Source organism: Monopterus albus, unplaced genomic scaffold, assembly GCF_001952655.1.
Source record: "Monopterus albus unplaced genomic scaffold, M_albus_1.0 scaffold129.1, whole genome shotgun sequence".
NCBI classification, from domain to species: Eukaryota; Metazoa; Chordata; class Actinopteri; order Synbranchiformes; family Synbranchidae; genus Monopterus; species Monopterus albus.
Genome location: NW_018128009.1, coordinates 1,067,715 through 1,081,431, shown reverse-complemented (window position 1 = coordinate 1,081,431; position 13,717 = coordinate 1,067,715). Strand labels below are relative to the sequence as shown.

The 13,717-nt window shown below is 39.5% G+C and overlaps 1 protein-coding gene across 7 annotated transcripts in view; it reads right to left on the bottom strand.

Moving 5' to 3' along the window:
- The window catches only part of LOC109967478 (collagen alpha-1(I) chain), a 30,549-nt gene that overhangs the window by 9,076 nt on the left and 7,756 nt on the right, over nucleotides 1-13,717 (bottom strand). For 4 of the 7 annotated variants that reach the window (XM_020613060.1, XM_020613062.1, XM_020613061.1 and 1 more), the window contains 36 exons: nucleotides 11,957-11,995; nucleotides 11,608-11,661; nucleotides 11,437-11,490; nucleotides 9,823-9,930; nucleotides 9,614-9,667; nucleotides 9,288-9,341; nucleotides 9,139-9,183; nucleotides 8,898-8,951; nucleotides 8,739-8,783; nucleotides 8,581-8,634; nucleotides 8,465-8,509; nucleotides 8,312-8,365; nucleotides 6,601-6,645; nucleotides 6,443-6,496; nucleotides 6,286-6,330; nucleotides 6,077-6,130; nucleotides 5,870-5,977; nucleotides 5,723-5,776; nucleotides 5,567-5,620; nucleotides 5,195-5,239; nucleotides 5,046-5,099; nucleotides 4,834-4,878; nucleotides 4,521-4,574; nucleotides 4,384-4,437; nucleotides 4,222-4,275; nucleotides 3,987-4,040; nucleotides 3,800-3,853; nucleotides 3,625-3,669; nucleotides 3,416-3,460; nucleotides 2,321-2,428; nucleotides 1,538-1,591; nucleotides 1,309-1,362; nucleotides 1,050-1,103; nucleotides 747-854; nucleotides 421-474; nucleotides 150-257 (listed from right to left, as the gene is read on the bottom strand). In XM_020613060.1, coding sequence (XP_020468716.1) covers nucleotides 150-257; nucleotides 421-474; nucleotides 747-854; nucleotides 1,050-1,103; nucleotides 1,309-1,362; nucleotides 1,538-1,591; nucleotides 2,321-2,428; nucleotides 3,416-3,460; nucleotides 3,625-3,669; nucleotides 3,800-3,853; nucleotides 3,987-4,040; nucleotides 4,222-4,275; nucleotides 4,384-4,437; nucleotides 4,521-4,574; nucleotides 4,834-4,878; nucleotides 5,046-5,099; nucleotides 5,195-5,239; nucleotides 5,567-5,620; nucleotides 5,723-5,776; nucleotides 5,870-5,977; nucleotides 6,077-6,130; nucleotides 6,286-6,330; nucleotides 6,443-6,496; nucleotides 6,601-6,645; nucleotides 8,312-8,365; nucleotides 8,465-8,509; nucleotides 8,581-8,634; nucleotides 8,739-8,783; nucleotides 8,898-8,951; nucleotides 9,139-9,183; nucleotides 9,288-9,341; nucleotides 9,614-9,667; nucleotides 9,823-9,930; nucleotides 11,437-11,490; nucleotides 11,608-11,661; nucleotides 11,957-11,995 — 2,118 coding nt within the window. Of the gene's footprint in view, nucleotides 1-149; nucleotides 258-420; nucleotides 475-746; nucleotides 855-1,049; nucleotides 1,104-1,308; nucleotides 1,363-1,537; nucleotides 1,592-2,320; nucleotides 2,429-3,415; nucleotides 3,461-3,624; nucleotides 3,670-3,799; nucleotides 3,854-3,986; nucleotides 4,041-4,221; nucleotides 4,276-4,383; nucleotides 4,438-4,520; nucleotides 4,575-4,833; nucleotides 4,879-5,045; nucleotides 5,100-5,194; nucleotides 5,240-5,566; nucleotides 5,621-5,722; nucleotides 5,777-5,869; nucleotides 5,978-6,076; nucleotides 6,131-6,285; nucleotides 6,331-6,442; nucleotides 6,497-6,600; nucleotides 6,646-8,311; nucleotides 8,366-8,464; nucleotides 8,510-8,580; nucleotides 8,635-8,738; nucleotides 8,784-8,897; nucleotides 8,952-9,138; nucleotides 9,184-9,287; nucleotides 9,342-9,613; nucleotides 9,668-9,822; nucleotides 9,931-11,436; nucleotides 11,491-11,607; nucleotides 11,662-11,898; nucleotides 11,998-13,717 lie in introns of those variants that run through there. The other 3 variants (XM_020613066.1, XM_020613064.1, XM_020613065.1) reach the window with 3 other exon arrangements.

Sequence of the window (13,717 nt, the reverse complement as noted above, 5' to 3'; positions counted from 1 at the left end):
ACATCACATGTACACTACCAGTCAAAGGTTTCCCATTGAACTGTACTGGATAGTGTGTCCAACATTTTGACTAGTAGCGTACATCACATGATGTTTATTATGATTCACATCGAGAATTCTGATATAATTTACATAAATCTGTTACTAACAGTTTGTCCCTGGAAACCTTTCTGGCCTTTGACTCCTGTTGCCCCAGTGTTGCCCCCTGGTCCGAACTGCCCAGGCATGCCTGATGTACCTCTGGTGCCTGGCTCACCCTGTGAAACCATGGTCTTTGTCATCAACATCAACATCAGAAATTTTGTACCAGAACTTCAACAATAACTTGATATTAGCCACCATTTGAATTAATCATAACATAGTTTCTCAGGTAAGGTCCTTCACTGTTGCTTCTACCACTTTTAGGCTGATGTGACTGACCTTGAGCCCTGGAACCCCCTGTTTCCCTCTGTCTCCTGGTGCACCACTGTATCCCTGCAAATGATGGTAGACAGAAAGGACAGTGAGCACAGTGTCTCCTTTTAATCCACACATCAAAAATATTCAGCACACCCCAATGGGTCTTCACATGAACATTTTATCAGTGGTTAGAAGGCAGCTTCCTGACTTTTGGATTCTGAGGACTTTAATATGTATTTTTCAGAACAGCATCAGAGTGGAAGATGCAGGCAGCATTGCCCTGACTAAATAACCTTGTAAAACAAAAGTATTACAATTTTAATAAAAGCAATTTATCTCTTACTCACCTGTTTCCCTGGTGGCCCCTTTATTCCCTGTGGCCCTTGATTACCAGTGTCTCCTTCAGTTCCCTTTGGTCCTTTAAGTCCAGGAGGTCCAGCGTTCCCCTTATCACCCTCCAATATATATAAATCCAAAGTGTATCAAAGAAATATTGTTCTACCCACATACACTATGTGTAACTTTATGCTACATTTTCAAACTTTTGAGAGGATGTAATGACTTCAGAGGATGTGCCAGTTTTATCCCCCAGTTTAAATAAATCAATAATAATAATAAAATCACACATTTAGAAACTAATATTCACTCACAGTTATGCCTTTTTGTCCAGCTGGCCCCTCAGGTCCCCTCAGTCCGATTGGTCCCTAAACACAAAGGAACTGGATTACTCCTACATGTGATCGAGCTGAACATGGTTAAAGACGTCTTTTTGTGCAGTCAAACCCTACAGAACTGAAAGGCCTGTAAACCTGTGTTTTAAGCAACCTGCTATTTTATTGCTTTTGCATTATGTAAAAAAAAAAAAAAAAAAAAATTAAATCTGTGACCAACACAGTCTAATCAATCTACCTCCTCACCATCGAGACCAACAATTCCCTCTGGCCCCAAAGCCCCCGCTGAGCCCTGTAGACACAACAGAATACAGATACAGATAGAGATTCAACTGAAGTAAATGGCTTCACAGACCACTCCATTACTTCACTGCTTTGTATACAACATCTTCTGGTGCATTTAAATGGACAAAAAGCGCAGATGTCTGACTCATGCTCAGAGAGGCTAAGTTAAAGAAAAACCTTACCTTATCTCCTTTGACTCCAGCTGATCCATTTGGTCCTTGGGTTCCATCTCTACCCTAAGCATGGACAGAATAAAGCAACAATAAATATTTTCTTCAGAGATTTTTCAAGTATGTGCACAAGAAGGACTCTAATCTGCTTGTGCTACAAACATTCTTTCAAACTGCCCTAATGGAAGACAGGATCCTCATGCGCTACTAAGTTATCTTAGTGAGATCATTGTTTGTGGATCTTAAAATGCATTTAAATGTGTATTTGCAAATTATCATGTTATTATTACCATGGCACCACAGCTCATCACCCTGAGACCAGCCCTGCCATCACCAGATTTGACCTGGTCTAATGATTAACCCAAAGAAGAAAATGACAAACATTTCCAAATGGAGAGAAAGAAACTTTCAGTTTGCTTATTAGACCAAGCTTTTGTCAGCAATTGGCACAAGAGGCCTGCTGTCAGCCAACAGACAATAAAACTCTTCATAAATCAAACTCTGAGTAGTGCCTCAGTCAGGCTTGACACCAGCATCAAAGGTGGAGGTACTTTAAAGAGACTCAGCAGTGTGGATCCACATCTAGAGCAACTGTAAGCAACCAGTTACATTTTTTAAATTGGTTTCATTTTTTTAACATACACCCAGAGAGATAATTGTTATGACCACGAGGACCAAGCTTTCTCTATATTAAGTTAATGTATGAACTCACAGAATTAGTTTATTGCAGGACTTCTGGCTACCAACGATAACTGAAGATAACATGTGACAACAAAAGCATAAAAATAAACTTACTGGGTAACCTGTAACTCCACGTGGGCCAATTGGACCTTGTGGACCCTGGTCACCTGGAAGGCCACGAGGTCCAACCTCTCCGCTTTGCCCAGTGTTACCCTGGATACCCTGGAGAAAAATAGCATGGTGTCGGATTTCAGGTCAAGTCACATTTATTTCTGTAGTTGATGTTACACACTGTCCCAGCGGGCTTTACACATTAGCAATAATACTCAACTAAATTACAAAACAACACTAACACAAATGGGAAAAATGTACTGTGGGGAAATTCAAGTCATGCATGCATAACTCTTTGTGAGTCCAGCGAGTTAAAATACAGATATGTTGTGTCTCTGTCTAGTATTAGGGAACACTGAGTGCCATCAGTAAGGAAGATTAAGGTTTCGTGTGTGTATGGGGAATCTGGCTTTAACTGGCACCTCCCAAGGTCCTCTGTTCTGATAACATCTGGGTTTAAGATATGTCAGCTGGGAGCAGTATCGTCACTATATTTGAAGACAAGTGTGACTGAGCTTCTCCTCTCTTCTGAACCTGAGATTTTCTTTATCACACACATAAAGCACCAAACTTAGAGACCTCTAACAGCCACATTACGGAATGCTGTGCACAGGAATGAGGTGTAACTGTAGTTACAAAAAGGCTATTAGAAGCAGTGGAAAACAGTCAGTGATCAGCTCGGTATTTTTAAGTGTTACTGGTGCCAGCATACACTCAAAGCTAACAATAAATGGACTATAATCCAAAGTGTGACCCAAAGTTGAAGATGAAAAAGCTGTTTATTTGTTTAAAGGACAAGGACATTTTGAAAGCACTACAATTCTTCACTAAGCTGACAGAAAATAAGCCGAGAAGGAAGTACATCTGTTTTCCATTTAGAGACTTTTAATAGTATATAATCTAATGCACATCTGTAAGACAGGTGAACTGGAGAAAGACTGTTGACCAGTGTGCATGAAAGTCTGCTTTTTTTCCATTAAGCGACCTGTAATTCATGGATGGACAGTATTTCAATAATATACACAAGCTGACTTTAATGAGAAAGTAAGTAAAGAACTGGATGGATGGATGTGGTTGGAAGGAATGAAATCATCTTACAGGAGGCCCTGTGTATCCACGTGGTCCAGGCATGCCCATCTCACCCTGAAAGACAGCAAGACACAATGTCAATAAAGAACTCAGAAAAAAAACATAACCACTTATCTCTGATGCACCATGCATTGATAAAATAATGATATACATGAAGCAGAACTGATACTGTATAAAACCATAGCAATGAAACGGATAAAAGGAAATCATTTACTTACCGGAGCGCCTTGTTTTCCCATTGGTCCTTCATCACCTATTTTACCCTTTACAACAAGGTCAACATCACATTAAATTGAAATGTAAAATGCAAATCATGACTGAGGAACCAAGTGAAAGAATTTTACCATTAGGACAGGATGTTGCAGTGTGTAATGCCAACACACAAACTCATACCTTTAATCCTTCACTTCCTGGAAGTCCACAGGGGCCTACTTCACCTTTAACTCCCTAAAAAAAACCAAAATGTCTTTATTCTCAGCATCATAATGACTTTAATCAAAGTATCATAAACTCTATGACTTGCATTATCAAAGCTTTAATGTGTTTTCTAAAAGCTGTGTGGAGATGGTGTTTAACCCACTCTTTGGCCTGGTTTTCCTGGTGTCCCCTTCATTCCTCTGCTGCCAGCTTTTCCCTGGAATGTGACACAAATGAAAAGCTATGTAGCATCACATCCACATCACATTCTCAGGTACAGTAATTCAGAATATTGAGTATAGTGTACTACAAAACCTCATGCGAGTGCATTAATAAACCCCTTGTAAACAAGAGTTAAAAACTAACATTACCATGAGACAGAGATAATTAATACTCACATTCTTCCCTACAGGTCCTTGGAAGCCAGGACGTCCTGTTTTTCCAGGTAATCCCTGGGGAAGATATTTATCAGACAGAGCACCAGATATCCATTTGTGACACTTTTAATGCAAGCAAATTCACTAAATCATCAATTGTTTATTATAAAGAGGTGAACTCACTTTAGGTCCTGGATATCCAGTGTCCCCATTCATCCCATTTGCACCAGTGCGTCCCTGATGGAAAGATGATGTTAGTTGATCACATATCTGTCCTGTTACAGGTGTTACAGTAACTTAATGTTAGTAGAGGGCTTTACCAGGGCTCCAAGAGCTCCATCTTGTCCCCTGTTTCCCATATGACCTTGAATTCCCTGAGATGGGACACAGACAGTGAGATCTTTTAGCAGTTTTTTCCCTGTAAGCGTTTCCATTGTGGATGGTGTGAATGAAACTTCTTGTAAACTATACTGACCTTGACACTGACATTCACCAATATTCATACTTTAACTTGCAAAAATAATATATATCATCCTTTAAGTATTAGTCTTAGTTGGTCTGGTGTCATATGAAGTGATACATAAATTTAAAATTAGACTAATGAATATACTGTAATTGTTTAAGTGGAATCACCTTCAAGCCCTTAGGTCCACTCACCCCAGGGGCTCCAGACCTTCCCTATACAAACAAAAAGTGTCCTATTAACATTCAAATTTGAGTGATATTAGTTTGCCTGATTGTCACAAACTAACGTATAAACATGTTAGATTCAACAGTCCACAAACATCATGAATAAAAGCCATTAAATCAGACACAAAAAAATAACATAAGGACAGAGTAAGAACCTTAATACCAGGGTCTCCTTCAAGGCCCCTCTCTCCGGATTTTCCCATCTCTCCCTGAAAAAAACAAAACAAAACAACATATTCAGGTAGTGATTTTCCACATTGATGGGCATCTTTTTTCAACTTATACTCCACTCACTCGTACTCACACAAGGACCAGGCAATCCAGAAAATCCTGCTCGACCTTTTCGACCCTTTGACAGGAAACATGCCCATAATTGATCAGGATTTAATATTTGCTGAAAATAACTCCATGTTAATAAAAGAGCTCAATACCATCAGCTCAGACACTGTCAGGTCAAAAAAGGGCAGACTGACACCTGTGATGACTTGAGTTTATCAGTAGTACTTTGCTCATTGGATCTTCTTTCTTATAATCAACTTCTGGAACTCATTTAGAGTTATATCACAAAAAATAAATTCCATCTCTCTCATATTAATTGAAAAATTAATGCAAATGAAAATGTAACAGAAAAAACTTTAATCTTTTATCACTGCTGTTCTTATTTCACATGACCTACCTTGTTGCCTCGAGGCCCAGGAACTCCCTGTATACCAGTTGGTCCACGATGTCCCTACAAAAACAAACATGCATACCCATGCTCAGTTGTACAAAATTTACTTTTCAAAAGACAACAACATTCTAGACACGATTACAACAACTTTCTCAAACTGACCTTTGGTCCATCTTTTCCCTGCTTCCCTTGTTCCCCCATGATGCCATCAAAGCCCTACAGTAATGGAGGCAGGTACAAAACAAAACTTAGAGTCACTCTAGTATTGTTAATGACCCAGTCTTTGCTCATCTTGTTTATTTCACTCACATTGTGTCCAAGAGCGCCCTCAAGTCCAGGTGGTCCTACTAGCCCCTCAAATCCTGATGGGCCTCTACGCCCCTTGAACCCTTGTTTACCTGGTGGCCCTGGAGGTCCCTGTACGCAAACATATCAAGACGTTGAACTGATTCACTGATCTGGCCAATAAACTGATCAGCAACGTACTGACTAATAGATAGGAAGGCTCAAACTCACCAGGTCTCCTTTAAACCCTGGATTACCCATGTCACCACGCCTGGCTTTAGCCCCCTGGTGGAGAAAGGTGCACACATACGTACACACGTTCATACATAAAGAGAAAAATAAGTAAACACATAATAAGATCATTAAATATTTCCATAAATTATAATTGATGTAAACACTTTAACTCGAGTCAATACTGAAGTTGCTTTAAGTAGTCTTACGGGATCACCTGAGGGTCCAGGCTTTCCTGGATTCCCATTGGCTCCCTGTAACAAGAAAGAAAAACAAAAAAACTCATGCTCCAACATGACAAACTCATGATTGCATTTAATGCAGTTAATGTCACCCCCCAAAAAGACTTTGCCCTCAATGTCTTACATTAAGTCCAGGTGGTCCTGGTTCTCCTATTTCTCCTTCAATTCCTGTCTCACCCTGGTTCAACACACAGACGGCAGATGACAGAAAAACCAAAACATTAAAACTGCAATACAATGCCACATCATGAGTTTTAATCTCTTTTTCTAAAGTATACTCACAGCGTCACCTTTAGGACCTGAAGGTCCATCTGGTCCTCGCTCTCCCTGTGAGAAACATTATCTTTTTTCTTGTGATCAGTCTGGGAAATATGACTCTTGTTCTTACAGTTTGTGAAAAAGTTTGCATCCCCTTACTTTCAAATAATAAAAAGAGTAAAACAAAGAATTTCTCTCATCAACATAATATTTTGTACACATTCAGCTAGTACAGGTTTTCAGTGATGACATAACTGAAAGAGGTGCTAGGAAACGCGCTCAAGAGTTGTGTAGGAATCCAAAACAAAGAGCAGGGGACCTGAAAAAGTCCTTAGAGACAAATGGAATAAGATTCCACATCTCCACAGTCAAGCGTAGTCTGCACAACTGGATTGTCTGGGAGAAAAGCACACAGGAAGCCTTTACTTACTTTTAGACATAAGGCAGCACACTTGGAGTGTGGTAAGGAGCAAGATTATGTGGTCGGATGAGACCAAAGTTGAATTATTTGGCCATAATTCACACAGGTATGCGTGGCAAGAACAAACATACTGCCTGTGATGAGGGAAGACCATTCCCACAGTGAAACATGGAGGAGGCTCGCTGATGTTTTGGGGGTGTCTGTATCAGGCACTAGAGCTCTGCATAAAGTGAAAAGAAGAATGAACACAGCCCAAAATCAAAAGATTTTAAAGCAAAGCCTCCTACCATCAGCCAGAAAGCTAAAAGTGAAGAGGTAATGAATCCTTCAGCAAGACAAAGCAGAGAGCAGTCAGCTCAGGAATGGTTTAAAAAGAAGAGGGTGAAGGTTTTATCATGGCCTTCCCAGTCTCCAGACTTAAATACAACAGAAAACCTGTGGACCGACTTGAAGAGGGTCAGACATAGCAGACAACCAAGCTGTGACAAAGTGGGTGAGAACACTCCACTTGTCCCTAGGTTAAATCATGTATGTTTCCTAATGCCTTAACCTGTGTGTTAAATGTTTGATTGTATTTACTAGGTTAATCACTTCCTTATTTCGTACACTCTCTGATGTCATCAAGGATGTCATAGGGTTAATTGGTACCAGGAGCGACTTAATCAGCTAAGGTGGAGCAGCTGGGAGTACGGCAGTCTCAGTGTAGCGGTGTGCACCTGCCTGTAAGTTGCGTTGAGTTATTTTGAGTTGAGTTTTCTTCAGTTATGTGAAGTTAAACCATTTAGTTTGTTTAGTGATTTTGTTTGGCATGTGTGCTTTGCTGGCACTTGTTTAAAATAAATGACTGATTTGAGAAAACCTGATGTCTTTTTCGAGTCTGTCTCCTACATTCCTGTTCGCTCAGAGTCAACCTACCACACAAGCATTTTCATTATTTTACTGTAACTTTCTTTTTATACCCTCCCTGACCATTTTTGTTTGGAACATTTGTACTAGCTGTTCATTAATATTATGATGATGACAAAAAAATTCTTTGTTTCACTCTTTTTGCCATTTCAAGGGGATGCAAATATTTGCACTCAACTGTATGTATGAAGAATCTCCACCAAACAAACATAAAATATTTTTCTATTTCAAAAAGATGCAACTTTTTTCATGCACAACTTTATCATTTTAGTCTCATTTCCATGGTTTGCACACAACCAAGTCAAATTCTCAGCTATTGTAAATACAAGTCACCTTACAGTAACATAGGGACTCTGTTTTTGACTTTGACTAAACCAGAATGAAATGTTTCAGAAGGTCTTATTGTACCTGGGGGCCACGGACGCCAGGAGATCCAATTGTTCCATCAGGACCTGACTCTCCCTGAACCAGTGGACGAACATCACATACAGGTTGAAAAAATATTAAGTAAACGTCATAGACTTATCATCATTTAGACTGCATCTGTAAGTATTCGGTCACCTGTGGTCCAACAGCTCCTCTGGCACCCAGTTCACCTTGATGACCCTAACAGCATAAAATATTGTTTTATAAATAACTTTTTATCATTCAGTTTGGATTACAACTTGTTTACTTACTGGGGGTCCTTTAACTCCTAAGACACCTTTAAGTCCTCTGGGGCCCAGTTTGCCCTGAGTAAACAAATTAACAGTGGCTCATTATTTACTCCAAAACAATAATTTGATCTTGTGTGATGTTTTTGTAGTAATACTATATATTGTGTATTGTAACATACAGGTGGGCCTGGTGGTCCACTAAAGCCTGGAGATCCAATCTCTCCCTGAAATCAGTAAAACACAACAACAGCTGTGACCAAGATGTGGAATATTTAGATTGATATTGTTATTTATAAAGCTGTGGATAATTTTCACCCAGTGAGCAGTGTGGCACTGACCAGAGGTCCTGATGGTCCTGGAAAACCAGAAGGACCCCTGGCTCCGGCCACTCCCTGTAATGGCAGAACAATTCAGGTATTGCAATTTTTAAAAATAATTTTAATGATCACTTAAAAAATATAAATATAAACCAAAATAATTGTTTTTCAGCGCAGGATAAAATAGTATATTAAGAACTGGTCTTTATAATAACTTAGAATTATAGGGCCATCATTAAATAGTAAAGTCATCCTTACTTACTATGTAGCCAGGGAGCCCAACAAGGCCTCTGACACCTTTATTTCCCTGGTTACAGACATATACATTACAGATTAAATTTACCAGTTCTTTATAACTGACAAAATGTGTGTGTATGTGTGTGTGTATGTGTGACAGATGTTGAATTTGACCTTGTTTCCTTTTCGCCCTCTGTCTCCCTGTGGTCCAGCCTCCCCCTGATAACCCTAAAAACAGAAAAAATAGGATTTGACCAATGTATACAAATAAAATCAATCTTCACCAGAGTACTGACATTTTTGCAGATATACAAAGCTTCTGTATTACCTAGTGTTAACAATTTGAAATGTGAATATGGGCAATAAAAGAGTGTGAGGGAGCTACAAAAAAAAGTTAAATGCAACAATACTTAGATTTAGACCAAGAGATGGATACACATATTGTATATACTCAGGCCTTCATAAATTCCCATAACAGTAGAAGTGCAGGCCAGTCTTACCCACTCACCCAGCTCCCCTTTGTTACCCTTCTCTCCTCTGTAGCCTTTGGGACCCTGTTGAAACAAGCACAAAGTGAATTTATCAACCCCCAACATGACTGCACATATAAGTTGAAATTACTGCACGTATAACATGATATTAAACACTAGTTTGACAGTATTCCGGTTATAAAAACACAAATCTTTTGCATGCATCTGAGTAGATCTACCTGTTTGCCAGGTAAACCTGGCAGACCTGGGTCAGCGTCCTCTCCTGGTGTCCCATCTCTCCCAGGTCGGCCCTGAGGACCTGGAATACCTTGTGGTCCAGGACTGCCCTGGAGTACAGCCCAACATGTAATGCATTGTGTTTGGTCCCATAAAAAGTTTCATTGCAGAAATACAGTATTGCATAGTTAATTAAACAGTTCTGTTTTCCATCCCATTGCGTTATATTTTTTGAATTGTTGGTATGTAACATAACTATGTGTTTAGTAGGGCTGTCCTGATGGCCATTTTTGGGCTCTGGAGATTCAGTAGTAATACTCAGCATATATTCAAAAATTCCTACCGAAAGGACATATACTGTATGTGAATAGTTGAATAACCAGGCCCAGTCCTAGTGTTTAGGGGTATTGGATGAAGTAGCTTTCTGAATCAAGGCATTTCTTTCCTCCACTTCATCTATTATTTTCTTATTTTGAGAACCCTTGTTGTGCATACTCACTTACATAATAAAACCTCAAAACCAATAAGTACTCCGAGCTACCACCCAGAATCCTCATAATTACAACTCACATACCCCAACAATATTCCAACAACTCTCTCATGCAACTACTTAACAATCTTAAGACAATAACCCTGAAAACCCAGCAAGCACATGAAAACCTTACCAACCATCCAAATTCACCATAGCAAATACCTAATACACCCCAACAACTGCTTTGATGCTGGATGTATCAACTATCTGGCAACATCTTATCAACCACTTGCATCACCCTAGCGACTACCATACAACATAGTAATCACCTAGTTGGCATTACATGTACATTATTCCATGATGTTCTGTGTAAATGAGTCAATTCAGTGTATTACTAGTCAAAATCATACAAGTTACTGTTAATGTGGAATTTATGTCACAGGGAATGCAATGTAAATAGTGTAATGTGCTGTACATGACTTTTAGCACTGCCAACTGTCTAATCAAACAGTAGACAGTAGTGTCTTCCAGGATGACAGTGCCCCCATTAATAGGAAATGATGGGGTGCTGAATGGTTTAGTGAGTATGAAAATGATATGAATCATATGCTGTGGCCGTCACAGTTACCAGATCTCAACCCAGTTGAACATCTATGGGAGATTTTGAACCAAAATTTTATACAGTGCTTTCCACCACCATCATCAAAACACAAAACGAGGGAATATCTTTTTAAAACATTGTGGAGGACAAAAGGCATCCCCTTTCCCCTTCATTCACATTGTTGCCATTTGGACAACTTGTCATCTGTCCCAAAAGCCATCAAATTACTAAACAAGTAATGTAGGTTGATCAGCTGGTCTGAGCTGGAGTTGTCCGCTGATTATTTGACTTTTTCTTCTTTTTTGTGTAGAGTATGGGTATATGAGTATAACTTGTGTCCACTGTGACCCTGTGATGTGATGAAATGCTTTGTGATTGAGCAGCAAACGTGGAATGTGGTGGCCCAGCACCTTACTAAGACACCTTCCTTTCATTTGTCACCCATCTGTAATACTAAAGTGGTGTGTGCTGAAGCACATATGCTAGCAAAATAAACCCCAGTGGAGACTCATGAACAGAGGAAAATAAAGTAGTGATACCTACAATTTCCCCTTGAACTCCTTTCTGTCCTTGGTTTCCAGTAATTCCAAGTGGTCCCTGGAATACAAAATGAGCCATAGGAGCCCTTTAAAAACTCCTTATGCTATTGTCATGGTATAAATACTGTTTAAACGTTGCCTTTTCAAATGACCCACTACATAGTTGTCTACTTACAACTGGCCCATCATCTCCAGGAGGTCCAGGAGGCCCCATGGGCCCCTTCAGTTTCTGAAGATGGAAAACAATGTCTTAAGCCTCAGCATCTCTTTGTGGTATATACTGTATATGGCAATATGTAACCACTAGACAGACATTTGGTCATACTATTTTTACACAGACTGAATATAAAGTAATGTTACAATATGCTGTTGCAGTCTAGACTGACTGGATTTCAACTAATTTTTCTCAGTCACATAATGTGATAACAAAACACTGATCATTAAAGGAAATTTGACCAAATTTCACCTGTTTTTGGTTCAGGAAAAGTAGATTTCATGTACATTTATTTTTAAAACATACATACTGGCCAGGAAGACATCAGCGTTTGGTAAATTTCACTTTTCTGCAATGAAACAACACAAAAATGTAACTGTAAAAACATCACAAATGAACCTTAAACACAAACTTGGAGTGAAAATAATTAAACAATAATGCAAGAAGTTACAGTAGGCGTGTGGAAAAACAGTAAACTTAACAGTACATGGCGGGTTTTTCAAAGACACCCTCCACTGAAACAGAAACTTAGAGACACTCTGCATTTTAAGATTGAGTTGCAGGACGTCAAAAAAGCATTCTGTGCGGTAAAAGTAAATAAAATATTTTGAAAAATGACCGCATTCTCTCGGTTACATCTCGGTCACTTGAGCGCCAAAACTGTCTTACTTGTGCGACATATTCATCCTGCTCAATGAACTCAATCTGTCACTTCAGGGGAAAATGACAACTGTCTTCAAGTTGGCAGATAAAGTAGCTGCATTTAAAGCCAAACTGGATTTGTGGGGACGGCGCGTCAACAGAGGCATTTTGGACATGTTTCAAACATTAGCGGGGATTTTGGGTGAGACTGAGCCTGAGCCTTCATTCTCCCAGCTGGTGCACGATCACCAGTTTTGATGAAGATTTTTGAGAGGCTGGTCAGATCGGAGGTCCTGAGGCAGACTGAACATGTACTGGATCCTTTGCAGTTTGCATATAGGCCTCACAGAGGAGTGGATGGATTTTTCTTCTGCTTTTAATACAATACAGCCTCACATTTTAATTGAAAGGCTTCTACAACCATTTGATTTGAGTAACAATCTGGTAGGTTGGATTTTGGATTTTTTTTTAATCAACAGGACACAAAGAGTAAAGGTCAACAGCATATTATCTGACCAGAGGGGTTCTTCCACTGGTTCTCCTCAAGGGTGTGTGTTGTCACCTTTACTTTTTATTCTCTACACAAATATGTGTCAGAGTAGATGTGACAATAGAACTATTATAAAGTATGCTGATGACTCAGTTATTGTTAGTCTCCTCAGTGATGGTGAAAGTAGCCATGGTTCAGTCATTGAGGATTTTGTCCACTGGTGTGAGGAATCCTATCTGCAACTAAATACAACAAAAAGTAAAGATATGCTCATAGATTTTAGGAGGAAACCTCATAGGCACGAAGTCACTTTAATTAAAGGACAGACTATTGAATATGTGCAAACATACAAATATCTGGGGACAATCATTGACAGCAAATTGAGTTTTGAGGAGAACTGTGAAATGGTGTGTAAAAAGGGTCAGCAACGTCTGCATTGCTTAAGGAAACTGGCATATTTTCATATTGACCGAAATTTTTAGCGGTGACTGTAGCTTCCTGTCATGTACGTGTGTGTGGTTGTTCGTCTATGTGTTAGCCCTGCGATGGATTGGCGACCTGTCCAGGGTCTACCTCGCCTTCAATTGCCGGCCGGGATTGGCTCCGGCCCCCCCCCGTAACCCTCGCTCAGGGAACAAATGGTACAAAATGCATGAATGAATGTGAAATGGTGTGTAAAAAGGGTCAGCAACGTCTACATTGCTCAAGGAAACTGGCATATTTTCATATTGACCGAACCTTAATGAATATGTTTTATCGAGCTTTTATTGAATCTATTTTATTGTTTTCTCTAGTGTCATGGTTTGGTCAGATAACGTTAAGACAGAGGAAATCCTTGGATCAAGTAATTAAGTGGTCTAGTTGTTTGCTTGGGGAGTCACAGTTAAGTTTAGCAGCCCTGTACAGTAGACAGGTACAGAGGGGAGTTACTTCTATTCT